Below are 21272 nucleotides of genomic sequence, written 5' to 3'. Positions count from 1 at the left end.
GGAATCCATGCACCCTGCCTCCCTGTTTGCATTTGAGCTGTCTGAGTGGCCTTAGCTCCTGTGGACTCATGTCCACATTGTCATTGGTTTCAGCTCTGAGTTCTTGTATTCTAAGTACCTCCAGTTTTAAGTACTCACATTCACACCACTGTGATGCTGTCCCCGAATTTTGTGTTAATAGTCCCAGAATTATGGATTAATACACTGATTTTGCTTGCTGTTGTTGGAGCTGGCTCTGTGTGCTTTGAAGATGTGAACGAGTAGAACAGCAGCATCAGCTTCTATCAGTGTCTCTTTGTCTGACGCTTTGTTTTTGGCTGAAGCCAGCTCTACCAGAACAAGTACAACAGTATCATCAGTCTAAGCCTCAACTTTGAACAGACAAACAAATTATATTCCAATGCAAATAGTGAACATCTAACTTCTAATGTTAACTGAAGATAGGCAGCTGCTAACCCCAGTCATCTGGAATACTTTATACAAAGGAGCTCTTGGATTTTTTGCCTTGTGTCCAGAACCAGCCCAGCTTCTGAGGCTGTTGCGTTTTCACATGCGTTGTGGTATTTCATGCTTGTTCAAAGGTGTCAGAAGGAATAAGGAAGAAAAGCTAGTAAAAAAGATTTCTGGGGACGAACAGTGTTTACTTCATCAATGGAAACGCCTTCTCTCACTGTACTGCACCCACAGCCACATTGTAAACTATTTAAAACTGTGCTCCAGGGTATGCTTATGTGCAGGGGGGGAGCTATTAGTTCAATCCAATCCAGCTGTTGGAACTGGGCCAGTTTTTTCTTCAGTTAGGCAGGTGGAAGCAGATTGGAATTGACTTGCAAATGGTGCCCTGTATGTCTAATCAAGCTACGTACCATTCCAGCTATGTATTCAGGGTAGCTCTTTCCTGTCAGCATTTATCTCCTGGTTTTCTGAGACTGCTTCCCAAAATGGTAAAAGGCAAGAGCAGAAATAAAGCATTTCAGTGACCAGTTATCTTTTAATGAAGTTTGTAGACTCTGAGAAATTAGAATCAGTCAATTAATTTCTTCCCTTGTTTCCTTTTAATAGTCAAAGTCCAAAAGCAGCTAAATGCATGTCTTATCCGGGTTCCTGAAAACACACTTTGTGTTCAGAGAATCACCAGAACTTCTGGCTTGCCTAAAAGTATCCGAGTCATAGAAATGCAGAATCTCAGAATCCTTAGGGTTGGAAGGGACCTGTAAAGGCCATCTAGTCCAACTTGCCTGCAATGAATGGGCACCACAGCCACATCAGGTTAGCAGTGCCCGATCCAGCCTCATGTTGAAAGTCTCCAGGGATGGAACATCTACCACTTCACTAGATAACCTGTTCCACTGTCTCACCGCCCTCACTGTAAAAGGTTTTTTTCCTTATATCCGACCTAAATCTACCCACTTTGAGCTTGCAACCATTTCCCCTTGTTCTGTCACCACAGACCCTGCTAAAGAGTCTGTCCCATTCTTTCCTGTAGCCCCCCTTTAGATACTGAAAAGCTGCTCTCAGGTCACGTTGGAGCCTTTTCTTCTCTAAGTCTTTCCTCTTCCAGCACTGATGGAAACGGTGTAAATGCGTTGATTAAAAGATGGCACTCCTTAGGTATTCTGCATAATGAGGTGGCAGGTCTGGATGAACCCCACACTGAGCTCCAGATCTCCTTGTTACCGTGGTTGGTAGATTGAGCCATTAAATGGTGGCTGTGCTTTCATCTTCCCTCTAACCCAACAGGTATAGCTGAAAATGGTTAAAATATTTAAAATTCATAGCACTTTGGGAGGTTTAGGTTAGATATTAGGAGGAAGCTTTTTACACACAGGGTGCTGATATACTGGAACAGATTGCCTAAGGAAGTTGTGGATGCCCCATCCCTGGAGGCATTCAAGGCCAGGCTGGATGTGGCTCTGGGCAGCCTGGTCTGGTGGTTCATGACCCTGCACATAGCAGGGGGGTTGAAACTGGATGATCACTGTGGTCCTTTTCAACCCAGGTCGTTCTATGATCCTGTAATCTGACGATGTTATATATATATATATATTATATATATATACTATATATATATATTTCTATTAATCAATTAAGATTGAATTTTAGATAAAAATGAAACTTTTCAGATTAATGGAAACCCTAGGACTAGTTTCAGTTGTGGCTTAAAATTAACTTGCCGTAAAAGAGTACCAGCGTTGGAAATCCATTACTACTTTCAGGGGTCATCTTTCAACTGTGAAATTGCTGTGTCTGACTTGTAGATTTGACTAAGATGTCTAGGATGGTTTTAGAAAATGTATTAATTTGTTGTGATATACCTTAGGTTAAAGCAGCTGATTGATTGCTGGATTCCTTTTATTTCTTTGTTTTGTTTCTGTTTGTTTATGGGAGCCCGATGAGTTACCTTTTCAAGTAGTGTAATGTATTGTTCAGTTAAAGGCTCAAGCAGCCAAAGAAGCTTGTTTACCAGACTTAATGCTCTCCTTACAAACTTAATCTAAGTGCTGTCCAGGGCTTCGGAGTACTCAGAGTTTGTTTTTCTTGGCCACAAAGGTGTGGATGGCTTTCGGAAAGGTAAGGAGTGTCAGTATTAGAGCTCTGACAGACCCTTGCTCTTTAACACATTGTGAGCACAGTATATAAGGTTTCACAGATGTTACTGGTGAAGTACATGCCATAGAATCATAGATTGGCTTGGGCTGGAAGGGACCTTTAAGATCTGGTCGTCTAGTTCCAACCCCTGCTGTAGGCAGGGACACCTTTCTCTAGACCAGGTTGCTTACAGCCCCATCCAGCCTGGCCTTGAATGCTTCCAGGGAGGGGGCATCCACAGCCTCACTGGGCAACCTGTTGCAGTGTCTCACCATCCTCACAGTAAAGAATTTTCCTATAACATCTAGTCTAATTCTACCTCTTCTAATCTAAAACCATTTCCCTTTGTCCTGTCATGACATGCCCTTATAAGAAGTCCCTGCCCAGCTTTCCTGTAGGCCCCCTTCAGGTACTGGAAGGCTGCTATAAGCTCCCCCCGCAGCCTTCTCTTCTACAGGCTGAACAGCTCCAGCTCTCTCACCCTGTCCTCATAGGGGAGGTGCTCCAGCCCTCTGATTATCTTTGTGTCCCTCTTCTAGACCTGCTCCAACAGCTCCATGTCCTTCTTGTGCTGGGGGCTCCAGGACTGGACACACTACTCCAGGTGGGGTCTCCTGAGAGCAGAGTAGAGAGGCACAATCACCTCCCTCAACCTACTGGTCATGCTTCTCTTATATGCTGAAGCCAGAAGATCCCAAATGTTCAGTGACTTAAAGATGTTTCTTTAAATGCACTAGTAACAAGGGTTGCTGTTACAGTGACAATTCAGAAATTTGCAGGGTTATCTTCAGTCAGTGCTTCTTGATATTGAGAGTTTTATGCACAGTTTTGTCTCCACAGAACATCTATCAACTGAAGGATGGGGAAGAAGTTTTCCTTCTCTATAGGTGACTGTGAAATCGAGCTTTGATATATCTCATCAGGAGAGAAACAGCAGAGTTGCAACGCTGATCTGATGAGAATAGCTTCTGCCCATTGACAGTATCAAAGACTGTTTTGCAGGAGCATTCTTTGAAGCCTTGTTCTGGGGTGTTGATTTGAAGAAGCTTGCTTTATTTTTAAGGCTTAGTTTCTTTTAACATCTTCTTATCTTCTGTCAGCTTAGCATTGTTGTGTTTTGTATCACACTGAAATAAGGTTCCTCCATTTGTTATGTTTGAGTTTTCAGTTCTTCCTGACCTTTGTCGCAAGGATGGGAGAGCCTAAAAAGCAGCAATGGCATCTGGATTTAGGCATCTGGATCATAGAATCATAGAATGGCTTGGATTGGAAGGGACCTCAAGGATCATGAAGCTCCAACCCCCCTGTCACAGGCAGGGCCACCAACCTCCACGTGTAACAGTAGACCAGGCTGCCCAGGGCCCCATCCAACCTGGCCTTGAATACCTTCAGGGATGGGGCATCCACAGCCTCTCTGGGCAGCTGTTCCAGCACCTCACCATCCTCTTGGTAAACAACTTCCCTCTGATATCCAACCTAAATCTTCCCTCCTTCAGCTGAAAACCATTTCCCTTTGTCCTGCCATTATTTACTGAAGAGGGGAGTAAACTATTGGCTCCCCTCCTGTTTGTAGGCTCCCTTTAGGTACTGAAAGGCTGCAATGAGGTCTCCTGCAGCCTTCTCTCCTCCAGGCTGAATAAGACCAGCTCCCTCAGCCTGTCTCCATAGGGGACGTGCTCCGGCAGCTTTGTGGTGATCAGTTTTGTGGCCCTCCTCCAGACCCTCTCCAGCAGCTCCCTGTCTTTCTTGTATTGGAGCCCCAGACCTGGACACAGTACTCCAGATGGGGCCTCACAAGGGCAGAATAGAGAGGGACAATCACCTCTGTGTTCCTGCTGGCCACCCCTTTTCTGATGGAGCCCAGGTTGCCATTTGCTTTCCAAGCTGCAAGCTCATGCTACTGGCTCATCTTCAGTTTTTCATCCACCAGGACCCCCAGGCCCTTCTCTGCAGGGCTGCTCTCAAGGATTGTTCCTCCCAGTCTGTACAGTGATGTGTAAGGTTGTAGTGCAGCTTGTTAACTGTTGTGTGTTCCTGTTTCTTAACAGTATGTGCTAACCAATAGTCACCACCCTTTATTTGTTTTACCATTTTGCACCTTGAATATGATCCTACATTCTGTAGGAATAAACATGTGTCAGTTTGTGGTTTTTAAGGATTGTGCCTGTGCTGAGTTTTCCCTCAGATTTGAAGATTTGGAGTCTGATTCGATTCAGTGGAACAGTTCAGCTTTGTCTTGTAGTTTCGAGAGATGCCGTTTCAGCTTGGCATGAAGTTATACGTTTGAGTATGTTCAGCTGAGAAATGACTGCAGTCATTTGCTATGGATGTCAAACGTGGTATTGCCTCCATTGCTAACGTCTTGCCAGGCTGCAGTTAATACTGTGCATGGAGGCTTTAGCAGATGGTTGTCCTCCCAGCCTGAAAGCTGGCAAGGAATCCATGGGCTTAGGTTGGGAGATCATTTTCTGTTTTAGCTGGGGAAAATGTTTAAGCTTTCTATTGGTGTAAATCTCTTGTAAATAATACATACTGACTCCATACGTGCTGGGGCTTGCAGGTCGTATGAAAGCTTGTTCTTACAGTGGTAATGCTTCCTTAAAGGGAATCTTTTTTTATAGCGGTTGGATTATGCTGTGTTTGCTTCTGGAGCAGTAAGAAGATGCTGATAACCTGCTGTATTTCTAAAATAATTCATCTGAAGCGTGAGTTTTCAATGCCTACTTTGTAAGAAATTCTAATTCATTCACCGGATCGTTTAAGCCTGTTGCATAAAATAAAAACAGCTTGTGCTTATCAATCTGCACACCTTAATGCTCACAAAAGCTCGGCAGATAGATCCAGTACGTAGCGTGGTGCTATGTGGTACCTGGCTTCCTTGTCATCAGATGAGTGAGGCATGTTTTTGGTCTTCGAAGCTGGGTCTGTCAAGGCAAAGATAGCCTAACTGCATTGAGATCTGTCATGGAGCAATTCCTTCACTACTGGGATCATTGTCTGCTATGGGAGAGAATACATAATCAAGAAGAGGGGAACAGTCTAAGTAAATCTTAATTAAACAGAAGGCATAAAACTAAGAAATGTGGCCAGTTGCATACATGTATTTTTCACATACGTTCTATAATTCCAACAACTGATGTGTTTGATGTGGAATCTGTGGTCATATATCAGTATCTAGTGGCCAGAGACATGAATGATTACATCATCAGGCTAGCAGTCATGTCAGCATACATCTGGTCTTGGTCAGAGCATGGTAGTAGCCAGGTGTAACCCTCACAGGCTCTTCAGTCCCACACGTGTGTGTGGGAGATCCCATAGCCTTAATACTGCACTGCTGAGGTTTGCATGGCCCTGGGTCCCCTGACAGACTGGATTTTTAAAGGCACAGTGATGACAGGGTGCTCCCGTACTGGATGTCCTTAGTGCTGTGAACTTTTGTCTAGCTGACATCGTGTCCTGCTTGCTCTGCAAACGGAGGAGCAGCTCAGCACTTAGTGGTGCACACTGCCTGTGTTGTGTCATTTAAAGGAGGAAAGAAAGGAAATGTGCCGACGCTGCTTCAAAACTCAAACTTGTGTACAAGAAGCTTAAAAGGAAATGCAGAAGAATGGCTAAAAAGGTGGAACTCTGGTGGTGTGGAGATTGCCTACTGAAGAGCTGAGTGAATGGTCTGTCCTTAGAAAGAAGCTTAGAGTCTTCCCAGAAGAGCTTTTGTAAAGGGTTGACTCTGAGTAACCATCTTCAGTTAAAGTATTGCTAGAGGTAAATTGATGAAATGAATAGTAATGCTTGCTTGGTGCTACGCTGCTTTTTCTCTTTACTATAACAAAAATATTAAGCTACTGAACAGCTGAAAACGGTATATTTTTCTTAAATCTGCCTTGTTTCTTGAATGGTAGGTAAGAAATGTGGTTACCCCATCAGGAGTTTCAAATGCGGTCTGATTTTTTTTGTGTGTGCTTTCAATAGAGAATGTTCTTGATTGTTGTCACAGATAACTGGGAAAATGGAGGTGGAAATTAGAACTTAGCTGCCAGTTTGATCCCAAATTACACCTTGCATCCGTTAGATCTCTGAAATTCCATAATCTGTCACTGACAGTACTGGATTTGGTGTGAGAGGAGATGCTAAAGGGCGCTCAGGTTAATTGATGGGTCATGCTGGGGTATGGCTTAAATGTAGAAGATTTGGTGTCCAGCATGTTCAGAATGATCCTGAAGAAGTTTTGTAGTAGGAAACTAAGACAGGTTTGTCTAACTGCATTTTTCATTGATGAGTTATCATGGGAAAAGTGTTTTTAGACTATTTAGTGCCCTTAAATTTGGCTTAGTTATTAAGATAAGTATAACATTCTAATATGGCTAGCAGCTTGAGTGATTGATCAAGCCAGATGCATGCAGTGACTTTACAGGTTCTTCATCTTTCACTTATTTCCTTGCTCTCCAATTCTGTCCCATACCTCAGCAATCAGGCTTAGGTGGTCATAGGGATCAAATGGTGTAACAGAATGATGAGGGAGGGGGAAGAGTGTGGTTCTAGTTGATGCTGTGGTGCTAGCGTCCTCTTACTGCACTGAGGTCTTGTCCTGTTTGAAGCAGCACGTTTCATGCTTGTAGATGTAAAATCGGTCTTGTGTTGACCTGAGTTGGTTAATCAAGCACTGAACAGGAAGACGAGCCTTCCTTGTGTTTAAGTCAGCCTAAGATAATTAAATGGATACTGCAGTGCAAACGGATTGAGGGCAGTAAAGCTAGGGTAATGTTCACATCCCATATAGACTCATGTCAAGGGAGCTCATTTTGTTTACCTGTGTTTGAGCTTTAAGATGCTCAGTGTTACCGTAGATGGCTGGTGGGTAGTAATGCTGGTGTCTGTGTACTGCTTGTTTTCACAGACACTTGTTAACATAGGGAAGTTATTTGCCCTAACTCAGAAGGAGCACAAGTGGCAGGGAAGGTCAGTAGCAAGGATGGAACATAGAAGTATTTTAATGGGTGAGTTTTAGTGTGGCTGATCACAGCAGTTTTCCAGTCCTGATTTTCTTCTGATTACATTTTGTTGGTACACCTATTCCACTGTAAAATGAACCTGGGGAGAGCGCTTTCACTAAGATGAATTGTTCTTTCTGAATCTTTTAATCCCTCTTAGCTAAGAGGGATAACTGTATTGTAGGGAATGCATATTGAGTGCCTGCTATCTTTCTGGAATGAAGACTTGTATGGGCTCATTTTCATGGTGTTTAGGCTATGGGTTTGAAGTAGACTCCATGCCGTTGTACCACTTGGTTTCCTTTTGCCACGAGCCTGATTTATCTTGTTTGCATTGAACTCAGTTGTCTTCTGGCCTGTTCTGACCAGATGATAGGCGTAGGTTACATGTTTGGGTATAAGTGTGGTCATAGAGGTATCTTGAGACTGTCTGAACCTGTATTTGCTGCTTTTTGTGCACGCGCATAAACACCAGAAGAGTCGTTCCAGCGAAGCTCTGTGAAGTAAATATTTTCTGTCCTGGGGATACTTATTGTGGTTTATAGCAAAGCTTTCTGTAAGGTGTGTTTAAAAAAACAAGAACAGAACGACTCCTGCATCTTACTAAGAGAGATTGAGTTCTAAATTATGCACACTGTTTTCCCTATCTTTGAATGAATAACTGTACTTTTGACCTAGAAACAATGGATTCCAAAACATACACAGCACTTCCTTTATCTATTAACTCTTCTTTTTTTTTCTTCCAGACTATGAGAAGACACAGAAACGAAGTTACGATTGAATTGAGGAAGGTGAGCGCTTCTGTTTATCAGCTGTTAATTTTCTTATAGTGCTCTGGTGTCTTTGCTGAATATTTTCCCATAAACTTTGCTGTTTAGGACTCGTATAGAGAAGTTGTGTGTTTGTAGGTTATGAACTGTGGATTCTAATATTAGTTTTACCCTGCCAGTCCATAGGCTCTGTACAGCAGAACTGAGTACTGATTTATTCAGATTTATGTCTTGGAATTGAATGATTCAGTTTCTGCGCCAGTTTTGATATTGCAAAGCTGTATGCTGTTTGAATGTTTGAAATCTCAGAATGGGGAAAAAAGAGTTTTAGCATTTAGAAGATATGGAAGGTACTGTATTGGGCTTATGTGGCAAGGATTTGGTAGCCTGGGCTGCAGGGGTGGCCTCTGTGAGCAGCACTCAGCAGCTGCCCTGTGTCCGATCACAGCCAGCTCCAGCTGCTCCAACAGGGACCTGCTGCTGGCTGGAGCTGAGCTGTGAGCGATGTCGGTTGTGCTCTGAGAGAGCAGACTTAAGAAAAGGAAAAACCTCTGTGCAACAGCACTTGGGAGGGGAGAAATGGGAGAGAAACAGCCCTGCGGCCCCCAGCATCAATGCAGGAGGGCAGGAGGTTCCCCTGCAGCCCACAAGAGAGGCCCATGGAGGGAGCAGTCTGTTCCCCTTTAGCCCTTGGAGTACCATGTGGAGCAGATATCCTCGTGCATCCTATGGAGGAGCCCATGGTGCAGTAGGGGTAGAGGGTGACCATAAAGGAGCAGCAGAGATAAAGTGTTACGGAGTGACCACAGCCCATTCCCCTGTGCTACTCAGAGTAGAAGGAAGAAGTAGTAGTTTTTAGCTTGCTTTTAATTTTTCACTGCTCCAGTCTGTTAGCACTAAATTACATTGATGTCCCTATGCTGAGTTTGTTTTCCTTGTGATGGCAACTGATGAGTGATCTCCCTGCCCTTATCTCAACCTTTGAACCCCTTCTCATTGTATTTTCTCCCTCGCTTTGAGAAGGAAGAGCAAAAGCAGTGTGGTAGAGCTAAGTTGCCCAGCAGTGGTGTGAAACCACAATAGTTAGCATGTTTTGTTTTCTGGAAAGTACTGTTTCTGTACTGTAGAGGAAGTTGATTTTTAGGGTCAGATTTTCATTAGATAGGTTAAATGCCACCGTAGCTGGGAAGATAATGACCGTGAGAAGTGAATCTAGTTCAGTTCTCTGCCTAAATGCAGGACTTGTTGAGTACACCGTTGAGTGAAACTCAGCCTGTGGTGCATAATGTCCTTCAGTCACTTCCTATAATACCACAAAACAAGGATGGTTGTTGGTGCTCTATGTGCATAGTTCAGTAGATGCAGTTTTAGACATGATGGCTTCTTTTGAACTCCATGTGCTTTTACCAGACTTCCTTGACTTGCATTTCCATTCTGATTTCCAGTATTCTTCAAAGCCTGCTCAGCTCAGTATTCCCTTAGCGACTTGATGGAGGTGTATGCTTTGAATATTCCAGATTTGGGCCAAGCTCCTTTGGGTCTCCCTTTGATGCATTTCTGCCAGTTGATTCACTTGATTGTGTGCATAGGACGCTCTTGAAAGTGCACCCTCCCCCCCTGTGTCCATGTAAACTTGTTTTCTGCATTGTTTGCACACTAAGAGAAGTCAAAAGCCTTGTTAACATCAAGGTGAGATGGAAGCTGTATTGACTTCATTTTATAAATCTTTTCTGCACGTATTACGTGATTTTTGTAGGATATACCAAGAATCTCATGCTAATATTTTCTGGGATCCTTCTGGTCTATTAAAGAAAAGATACTTTTTTTTCTTTCCTTCTTGAGTTCTTAGAGAATTACTCCTGTCTTTCATTATGATATTTAAAAAAAAAAAAAAGGCATATGGGATTTATCCTTAGAATACAAGGAATCATTAGAGAAACCTAATTGGACCCAGATGAGTGGAAAAAAAAAATCTTAAGTACTTACATGAGTGTGATGCATCATCTAGAAACTGTTTAATGCTTTCATATTTTCCTAATGAAAGAAACTAGCTGAACGTGTCTGAGGGTTTTGTGTAGCTTAACTTGACTACGGCCTCATCAATCCTGACAGAGAAACTGAGGTGTGGAGAAACCTGTCTCTGTATGTACAAACAGCTAGCAAGTGGAAAATTAAATAAGCGAGCTTTTGCTGAAATGAGATTCAGGTAATTGATTTGATATTTAAATTATCATAAAATTCCACAGCTATTACGGCAGATGCCCTCTGTTTTTCAGAACCAGCATATTGACTTAGTAATAAAACTTGCTGTGTAACTCAGCTGTGCTGTGGAGAGCCATTCATAGCACTTGGGAAGGCCTATGCCCCTCAGCAAAGCAGTGCTGTAAAAGATGGTTTAACTAATGCAGCATATCCTCATACAGCTGCTTCAGTTGGGAGACTGCTTACAAGTATTCTGTCACATGCACAGGTCAGTTACACACTTAAAGACATGTAAGCACTGGATGTAGGTCATGCTGTAAATCATGAGTGAGCAGCAGCTGCAGAACACTTGAACACAGGAAGTTGTGTTCTTTTGGAGCGTTTGCTGAGTGTCGTGCGCTGCAGACGCCCAAAGTCATCTGCATTAAGAGAGATTCTACATGCATCCAAATTGTTGATTTGCAGCAACTGAACTACTGCTGCTGGTGGCCACCTGGTTTTCTGTAAGAACTCTGTGGCAGGTGTGAGCCCTCTGCTTCTGGTGTAGACTTGGGGCTGAAATGTAAAGGGATACATCATTTAACTAAGTTCCAGCAGTAGAGAGGATCAGATGTAATATTATTGCTTCAGTTTTCAGCTTTACAGCTAACGCTGCTACTCCAGCATGTGTCAAATTCAGGAAGTGCCTGTGTTGGCAGGACTTCACTGATCCATGTGTGTCCCTTTATGGATATCTTTTCTTAATCCCAGCTATGCAGATGCTAAGTGTGCACCTGGCTTTTGAAGAAAACAAGCAAACTGAACATATTCTTGATTCCTACAGTTGAAGGACTGGATATAGGTACAGATTTGGCTTTTGAATCAACTTACATGTAGCTATTAAATCAATGGATCTGGTCAAGTTGCTTACATATCTCTTTTGTAAGATGGAATAGATAAATCATAGCTTTGAACAGTAATAAGCAATTTGTGTGCATTAACGTGAGGTGCTTATACTCTTGAAATTCCACACATCAAGTTGCCACACATTGTGTTTCAAAAATATACTAGCCCTATTTGCTGTCTCCATAGCACGCTGCAGCTCTTATTCAGAAGGCAGCTTCAGCTTTTACATTTTTTCCCCAACCACTTATTTGTGTATTAGCTGAGAAAGTGAAGTCATCTCTGACATAGCAGTTGTCCAGCAGAATGCTGGCCCAGTCCTGGGTTGTCACTGTCAGATGACAGTCAGATGACACTCCTCCAAGTCAAGTGTCCTTCTCTGATTCCATATTGGCCTTGCTAAACACTTTAATTTAGTGTTTAACACTTCGGGGGCGGACCTGCTACTCCTCTTTGTAGGAGTTGGAAGGGACCTCTAGAGATCATGAAATCCAACCTTCCTGCAAAGTAGGCTCCCTACAGCAGGCTGCACAGGAAGGCATCCAGATGGGTCTTGAATGTATCCGGAGTAGGAGACTCCACAACCTCCCCAGGCCGCTTGTTCCAGTGTGAAAAGAAGGTTTTGGTTTCTGGCTATGCTATTGGTACAACAGTGATCCCAAGAGGTTAAAAAGTAGCCACTCTCTTTCCAGATAAACAAAATAATGGAGCCAGTATTTAGCCAGATTAGTGCTCGTACAGTCACTAGTCACATGCCACCCTTCATTTGAAGTGTTATACTCCTAACTTCAGCAGAAGTATAGGATGCTGTCCTCCTTTATAATCTGTTAAGTAGAACCCTAAAATCTTTCAGGTCCCTCACAAGGTGTGTTTACTTTTGTCTTTGGCAAACTCAGCTGCCTGAGAGCTCACGGATGTGAGTTCGTGAAGGCTCTGACTTTGATGCAGTACAAAGCAGTTATTTTCTAACCAATGTGTGGATTAAGGAGCCGCTGGCATACATCCATTTACCTGCTTCTCTGTCCACCTACCACCAATATTTCCCAATTAAATCATGTCCCTTAGTATTACATCTAAGTGTTTCTTGAACACCTCCAGAGATGTGTTTGGATTCGGGATAGATAGCCAAACTTCCTTTATGTGTTTTTTCATAGGATGGCTGAGGTTGCAGGGCCTAGCAGGGGTGCCCAGGGCTGTGTCCAGGCAGCTCTGGGGGATCCCCAAGGAGGAGACCCCACAGCCCCTGGGCAGCCTGTGCCAGTGCTCCGTCACTGCACAGCACAGAAGGGCTGCTGGTGTTCAGAGGGAACGTCCTGTGCTCCAGTTTGTGCCCATGGCCTCTGGTCCTGACACTGGGCACCACTGGCAGAGCCTGGCTCCAGCGTCTGGCACCTTCCTTTCAGGGATTTGCTTGTGTGATCCCCCTGCTCTCCACACTGAAGAATCCCAAATCCCTTAGCCTTTATCCATGGGACTGGTCCCTTCACTATCTCTCTTCTCCTTAGCTACGTTCTCATCAGTATGTCCGTGTCCTTCTGCTGGGAAGCCTAGGACTGGATATAGCTCTCCAGATGTGGCACCAGGGTTGGGTAGAGGGGAAGTATCACCTTCCTAGACCTGCTTGGCAACACTTCTCAGTGTAGTCCGGGATCCATTAGCCTTCTTTGTGATGAGGCCACATTGCTGGTTCATGTCCAACTTGGTGCCTGCCAGGACTGCTGTGTCATTTTATGCAGAACTGCTTTCCAGCTGAGTGGCCACCAGCATGTCCTGGTGCCTGGGGCTGTTCCCCCTACTGGGGCTGCAAGTGGTTTTCAGGTTCAGCTGTTCCATTGCCTTTCCAGGGCCCAAGGTAAAACTAATCAGCCTGTAGTTCCCTGTGTCCTCTTCTGGCCATTCATGGAGAATGGGAGGCATCACATTTGCTTTCCTCCAGTCTTGGAACACTTCTCCCAATTGCCGTGATCAATAAGGAATTACAGAACGGTTTCACAGTGACATCTGCAAGCTCCCTCAGCACTTTTAGATACATTTCATCAGGACCTCTGGATCCCGGCGTTTCTGAAGACCAGTCTTGATGAAGCAAAGAAGGTACTTTGAGCTCTTCCCTGTTTTCTGTAACCAGGTCTCTTGTTTCATTCAACAATGGGACTGTAGACTATTGTGATTAACCTGCTGTTAATAAGCTTGCAGACTAACAGGCATGGTTCAGGCAGTGGTTGAGGACTTTTCCTCTTGAAGAAGACTTGGCATTGTTTCCTTGGTGACAAGGCCCTACCCTTCAGCAGGGATTCCAGTCTCCTTTTGAATGATTTCCCACCAGTCTTTGAGCAGAATGGCTGTATCCAGGCATGTTTGTTTATCTTCAGCTTCACCATAGAAGCCCACAGAAGCTGGTGCTGTGATATAAAGAAAAGAATAAGTTGTTTTTTTCACCATATGACAAAATGCAAGTGCTTTAAGGTTATATTGAGGTGCAAATTATGCTTTTTTTTTTTTACCTTATGCAGGGGAGCAATCAATGGGAAGTACTATATACACTGCTGCTTCAAATAGCCTTCAGCTGCTTTTTAACACTAGAACGTTCCATGAGTGTTTTGAATTTATAAGACACGCTAATAAGAACAGGGTTTTGGTTTTGACTTTGTCTTTTTCCACTTAGATGGTCTCCAGAGGTGCCTTCCAACCCCAGGTATTCTCAGAAAGAGGTATTTAGTGCTTTTCAGTAAGTGCTGGCCTGTCTGCCTCAGGCCCCTGCAGAAGCTCCACTTGATCCTCTTCTATATGTTCTTGCCAGTTTTTCAGTCCAACCATCTGCAAACAATGAGTAGCTCCAGGAGTTTTCTTGTTCAATCTCACTCTTTCTGGCTCAGGTCGTACGTTCTGAACCTGTTACAGTGTATGACTGACAGCCTGAAGATGTTGCCTGCATTCACAGAAGTTCTAGCTATGGTCAGTTATGTCCTGAGAAATTCAATTCTCTCCTGCAGGTAAACGAGGGCAATAAATCTTACATGGTTGTACCATGCTTATTTTTGGTTAACACCAACACTAGGAATTACTCTCTCGGGCACGCTCATACTGCCAAAGGAACTGGCTATTGTGTGTGCAGGTGTAAGGTTAACTGTTAACCTACTTACTGGAACAGGGGAGAACCAGGTTCTTGGTTCGTTCAGTTATAGTGTATCTTCTGGCCATTTTTAACATGCATCTAGAAATGGAAGACTTCTCAGTGTTGAAGGAGAAACGTTTATTTTTCCGTTCCTGATCTTCCTGTGTCCATTCCCAACCTGCCCTCCTGCCCTTTTTGCCAAGGTCCTGAAAGATTTATAAGGAACTGGAGGAGTTACCACTTGGTATCTGGGGGGGGGGGTCATTTCTCAGTTGTCTGGCAAATGAAGGCTATTCCTTCCATTCTGTGCAGATGCTGTTAAGTCACCCGCAAAGGGATTCATGCTTTATTCCATTTGTGTTTTCTGTACTCTCAGCTGTATTCCAGCTCTTACTATCCTGGTATTTCAGGGTGTTTGAGAGAGGTTATCAACATGCATCTTGCTTCTTGTTTTCTGGAGGAACTGGATACCACAGCCTGTCTGTTACACTGTCATAGAGGCACAGCCCTGAAGAACACTGATGTCTCAAAATAATGTTTATCTGGAAGAGAGCCACACATCTATAGTGAGATACACATCCGTGCCACAGTTACAGTGTGACTTTGCTTCTTGCATCCAAAAACTCCTAGATGTTTCAAGCTAGCGAGTGAATCATACAGGTTCATCTATTTCTACCTTCTGTCATTCTGGGAGGAAAAAAAATGGAGGGTTGATAATGTGTATCAGATATAAATGCAGTCCACATGTGTGTGAATATCTTAATGTCCCTATCCCCTTTAATAATGCGGGTTTTGTTACCAATGGATGGTATCTATTTAACATCAACTCCGTTGACAGGATTTGGACCTTTCATCTGAATTTCCTTTTAGGATAAGACTGACTTGAAATGATTCTTGCATCCCTTCCACATTTTGGAGGGATTTCAGTGCAGGCTGTCAGAACTGTGCCTGTTCTGTGCCAGCACAGGTGCTTTTGTGTGGAGTAATGGGCAGCAGTGGGGTACCTCCTTTCTCTCTCTGAATATGAAGGTAGTTCCTTAAAGTCAGTGGATTCAGTGGTGGGGGAATCCACTTAAAACAGAGGTGTGGAAAAAAAAGCAAACAACACCTAAATAGGAGAATTTGCAGTTAGAGCTCTCGGGAAGCTTTGTCTTATTGTTTAGTGATGGGAGACTTCTGTGAGCAAGAAAGCTGAAAAAACAAAGTGATAGGACAAGGAGGAATGGTTTTAAACAGAGACAGGGGAGGTTTAGCTTAGATATTAGGAGGAGGATTTTCACACAGAGGGTGGTGACGCACTGGAACGGGTTGCCCAAGGAGGTTGTGGATGCCCCATCCCTGGAGGCATTCAAGGCCAGGCTGGATGTGGCTCTGGACAGCCTGGTCTGCTGGTTGGTGACCCCACACATAGCAGGGGGGTTGAAAATACATGATCATTGTGGTCCTTTTCAACCCAGACGTTATGTGATATTTCCTAACTGGATTTTTTTTTTATTATTATTTTCATAAAAAGATGGTTCACATTTGCTGTAATTCTTGACTATTGTAGTTTTCCCATCATTGCAGTCAAGAGATCTGCAAGAGTCGTCCATCTAAAAGGATTTCTGAAAAATGTAAGAGTAAAGATCACCTGTCTTTATCGTAGGATGTTGCAACACATAGCAGAGCACCACTGATAACAAATCACTGTTTGAAAGCAAGTAAATATTAGAGCTGAATGGCTATGGAGAGCAATTCTTAAAACAAACATACCTTACAAAAGCCCAGTGAGGCTCTCTCCCTGAATTTTATGATCCATGCAAATGCTTTAAGAGGAACTCAGACTGAAAACTACCTTTTACCACTATAGTTTTCTGTTAGTGACAAAGAAACTCAGTCCTTCCCAGTTGATGATGTAGTGAATTGTTTAACTTGCTCCAGCAGGCAGTTAGTGGCACTTCTGCACTAAAATCCCAGTTAATTCAGCCTGCACCTTTTCTGTAGACAGGAAATAAATGCTGAGTCAGTGTATGCACCCTAATAACTGTTTTTCTCCCTGTACATTCATGAATATGTGGACCCTGGTGTGGCCAGTGTGAACTGGAGTGGTATCTCTGAGTGGAAGAAGGACAGTAGTACTGGAGGCATCAGGACTTCCCTACATCCCTTCTCCCAGTTTTGGTGTGTTTTACAGTCACAGCACAAGTGCTCATGTAAGAACCATCTGTCTGAGGCAGGAAGGATCTGCTTCCTCACTGGGGAGTAATGCTGACCTGCATGTGGAGGGGGCCTCTGGAAATCAGATCTGTTCCCTGCACAGCATTGGCTGTGAGTTGGACGAACAGTGGCAAAATGTGCTTGAGCCAAGGCCGGATTGACTGAGGTGGAACGGTGTTTGCTCTTTGCTTAAAATGGCAGCACCAAGTACTTGGTGTGGGAGAATAGCAGGAATATGACACAGGTCTCCATGTCGTATCCATCTGTTGCCACCCAGTACAGTTTGTCTGTGTGCTGGTGTCTTCTCAGCACTGAGCTGCCTGCTCATTTTTGTCTTCCTTCACTCCAAAAGAAACATTGTGGGGGGCACTCTATTGAACATAATTCAGTATGAAGGGTTTTGAGTACATTAGAAGCAAGGCATCGTATGATACGATCTCCATAGTCACTACTGTTTGTGCAGCAGATGATTGGAAACCACAAAGTTTGCTGTTCAGTGCTGGGATAATACATTTGGTTTAGGTGTTATAGCTGTTTAATACACTTTTCCAGTGTTTTACTTCATTGGAGTTTGAAATTTTAATATGCTTCTTAAAAAGTATCCAGATATATATGCTGCATCATCATCTTCCGCTGCCTTTTCTATCTGTAATCGTATCTCTAGACGTACCAAGCAAAAAATATAGTCTTAACATTTGGAAAATGCCACTTTACACTTTTGGAATAATAAGGCTTACAAGATATTGTAGATTGCAGAAGTGTCTGGATACGGTTGCGAGCACCGATTTGATTTCCTTCTTTTTTAATTAGGGCTCAAGTTGTTCTAATGAAAGGTATAAATATTAAATCATTATCTTATCGCTGAAATGGCAGTGTTTTCTCTGATTCCTTAAAGGAGCTACGGCTGGAGGGTGCTTTGTTGGAGCACACTGACTGTGAATGAGCAGGAAATACCACAGGTGTCAGTGGTGCTTTACACACAGGGTTAAAACTAACAAGACAAGGGAACTTCAGTGTAGGGTCCATTACATGTGGCTGAACAGGAGTGCAATCCTGATCTATGTTTACAGTAATTTTGTTAGAAAATTGATAACTGCAAGGTGTTTTTTTCATTCTGATGTCATGGACTACTATAGTTCTGTCTGAAATACTATGAATTCTGTTTGCAGTTGTAAAAGGCTTTATAAAAGCGATCCTATTTGCAGTCTTATTTTGGAAGGGGCTTATTATATTATCGCCCTGTAGTAATTGGCATTAAATGTATGTATTTTTTGCCATTCCTTTCCAGAACAAAAGAGATGAACATCTTTTGAAAAAACGAAACGTTCCTCAAGAAGAAAGTTTAGAAGATTCTGATGTTGATGCTGACTTCAAAGCAGTAAGTCCCTTGATTCTGGAAATTACTTCTTATAGCTTTTGTATCTCAAAACAAAGTATTCCGTTTTTACTTTACCAGTGGAAGCCTTATAGTTATTTGAAAGCAAAATCGTGAACTGATCACACACAGAATCACAGAATGACCTGGGTTGGAAGGGACCTCAAGGATCATGTAGTTCCAACCCCCCTGCCTGGCAGGGCCACCAAACTTCCACATTTACTAGATCAGGTTGCCCAGGGCCCCATCCAACCTGGCCTTGAACACCTCCAAAGACAGGGCATCCACAACCTCCCTGGGCAGCCTGTTCCAGGGCCTAACCACTCCCCTAGTGAAGAACTTCCCCATAACATCCAACCTAAATCTTCCCTCCTTCAACTTGGATCCATTTCCCCTAGTCTTGCTATTACTGATGCACTGTTTAAATTAGTTTGATTGCATAATACATCGAAAAAGAGGGAAACAAAAGCAACAAAGTGACTAAAACATGCTGTTTTTTTTCTTTTCAAGCAAAACGTAACACTAGAAGCTATACTGCAGGTACGTTCCATTCATTTCTTTGTTTATTTATTTATAATCAGCAGTGCTTGTCCTGTGCATATTTCAGTTTTTATTGTTGTTATTTCAGAACGCCACAAGTGACAACCCAGTGATCCAGCTGAGTGCTGTTCAAGCTGCAAGGTAAAAAATGAACAAACAGAGGCACAGAAATGAACTCTCTACACATTTCTCATGATGAAAGTTACTTATTTTACTTCTGCATTTAATTTCACAGAAAACTCCTATCCAGTGACAGAAATCCACCTATTGATGACTTAATAAAATCAGGAATTTTGCCAATTCTGGTAAAATGCCTAGAAAGGGATGATAAGTAAGTATACCTTTACACATGCTCCATTTCACTGAAAAACTCTATCCAGATGACTGTTCAAATGGAACTGAGGATCCGTAGCGTGTTACAATCTAACACAATGGATTAGATTCTATGACAGCAAAATATAAATTCTCTGGGAGTGTTATTTACTGTGCTGCTGAAATGTCATTTTCTTTTTTAGTGCTTTCTTTTGTATATCTTTTTTTTGTATATATATATATTTTGTATATATTTTGTATATACCAAGGGACCTTGGTGTGCTGATGGACGGTCGGCTGAATATGAGCCAGCAGTGTGCCCAGGTGGCCAAGAGGGCCAATGGCATCCTGGCTTGTATCAGGAATGGTGTGGTGAGCAGGACTAAGGAAGTCATCCTGCCCCTGTACTCAGCATTGGTGAGGCCTCACCTCGAGTATTGTGTCCAGTTTTGAGCACCTCAGCACAAGAAGGACATGGAGGTGCTGGAGCAGGTCCAGAGAAGGGCAACGAGGCTCGTGAAGGGCTTAGAGAATCAGCCCTATGAGGAGAGGCTAAGGGAGCTGGGGCTGTTTAGTCTGAGGAAGAGGAGGCTGAGGGGAGACCTTATTGCTGTCTTCCAGTACCTGAAAGGTTCTTACAGTGAGAGTGGGGCAGGTCTCTTCTCACTAGTGACAAGTGACAGGACGAGGGGAAATGGCCTCAAGTTGCGCCAGGTCAAGTTCAGGTTGGATATTAGGAAGAACTTCTTTACAGAAAGGGTGGTTAGGTACTGGAATAGGCTCCCCAGGGAGGTGGTTGAATCGCCATCCCAGGATGTGTTTAAGAGCCGTTTGGATGTGGTACTCAGGGATATAGCAGAGGTTTGTTGTTGTGGTGATGTTTCGTGGTTGTTTTTTAAGAGATAGGCTACTGGTTAGGCTGCGGTTGGACTTGATGATCTTCAAGGTCTTTTCCAACCTGAGTGATTCTGTGATTCTATGATCTAGTTAATGGGGTATACCTTACTACGTTTCTCGTTGGTTCTGAATATTTCAGACTTTCCTGTTAAGAAATCTGCCTCAGACTTGGTTTGGGCATTTGAGAAGGCAGAGGTTGTAAACAAGAGGTTGCATGGTTGTTAACAAGGCTGTTCTCTATGTGAGCTTACAGTTGACCTCTGTTTCATTAAGGTTGTTAGCTCAAGGTGTGAATCCTTTCATTCCTATGCAAGGTGGGCTTTCTGACTTTGTGCTGCTCCTTTGTGTGATAGAACACCACAGTAAGCATGCTTTGTGTTCTGACTCTGATGGAAAACAGGAGCTTCAAGTAGAGGAGATAGAGAATGTTGAGCATGTTGTTGCACGACTCTCATGTCATGTAAGGAAAAGTGCTGTATTCCACAGTCTGTGAGCCCGTGATTGAGGCAGATGGAGATTAACATGTTTGTGGTAAATGTTTTAGGCTGTCTTTGCTCTCAGTGAGCCATAAATGTATTTACAGGATCTCCATTTTCAAAGTCATTTCTGCAGCCACAAGGGCTAGGAGCTTCAAAAAGTACAGACTGACATTTTGGATGGAATTGGATGGCTGCAAAAAAATATGAAGCGTGACTAGCTTTGTTTCTAGTTAGTTTAGCAGAAGAGTTACTAAGAAAACAGCAGGCAGTAATGTCCAAATCAGGTTGTGTTTTGAAAGCAGACAAATGCCTGCAAATTTAAGTTGAATTTTATTTAGGTTGTTTGTATGATTTATCTTTGTAACCACTTAAAAGGCCTTTTGAAACCGAACTCAGCATTTTCTGAGGCAAATAGTGATTGCTACGTAATATTCAGTAAAGGTAAATTTTGCGAAGTGTTTGTGTAGCGAATAATTAGAGCTGTTGTAACTGAAAGCTTATCACAAGGGGAAGAAAAATTCATTGTGTGCATGAGGACCAGTTCAGAACTAGAATTTTAAAGCATTTGGTCCTAGAATGTAAAGTTCATAGATAGCAAAACAAACGTGCTGTTTGTTTTTACAAATCTTTACTTAACACATCTTGTACCTCCACCTCCACTTCTTTTCCAACCCTATCCCCAAAGACTCCTTAAAGTACTTTGGAAACTAATGCATGAGAAAAGCTTCAGGGAAGCAGGTGATATGGCTAGATGTAAAACATTGAGTAAGATGTCAAAAAATGTGAAGTAGTTACCTAATAGTAAATATTCTGTGCTATTCCTGGGTCCTGGACACCTTGCAATCACTGTAAGCATTAAACTCTTGTATAGCTTTTACAACTCTAAACCTCAAAAACTTGTGTGAACAAGTTTTCATGCTTTGTTTTATT

The 21272-nt window shown here is 43.0% G+C and overlaps 1 protein-coding gene across 1 annotated transcript in view; it reads left to right on the top strand.

Annotated features, from left to right (window-relative positions):
- Positions 1 to 21272, top strand: part of KPNA3 (karyopherin subunit alpha 3) — a 49218-nt gene that overhangs the window by 9717 nt on the left and 18229 nt on the right. Inside the window, exons 2-6 of the mRNA XM_072359963.1 lie at positions 8324 to 8368; positions 18028 to 18117; positions 18625 to 18654; positions 18743 to 18795; positions 18890 to 18985. Of these exons, the coding sequence (XP_072216064.1) occupies positions 8324 to 8368; positions 18028 to 18117; positions 18625 to 18654; positions 18743 to 18795; positions 18890 to 18985 (314 nt within the window). The remainder of the gene's footprint in view (positions 1 to 8323; positions 8369 to 18027; positions 18118 to 18624; positions 18655 to 18742; positions 18796 to 18889; positions 18986 to 21272) is intronic.

The sequence above is a fragment of the Excalfactoria chinensis genome, chromosome 1 (assembly GCF_039878825.1).
Source record: "Excalfactoria chinensis isolate bCotChi1 chromosome 1, bCotChi1.hap2, whole genome shotgun sequence".
Lineage (NCBI taxonomy): Eukaryota > Metazoa > Chordata > Aves > Galliformes > Phasianidae > Excalfactoria > Excalfactoria chinensis.
The sequence above is the reverse complement of the archived record's forward strand: the minus strand, read 5'-3'. Positions and strand labels throughout refer to the sequence as shown.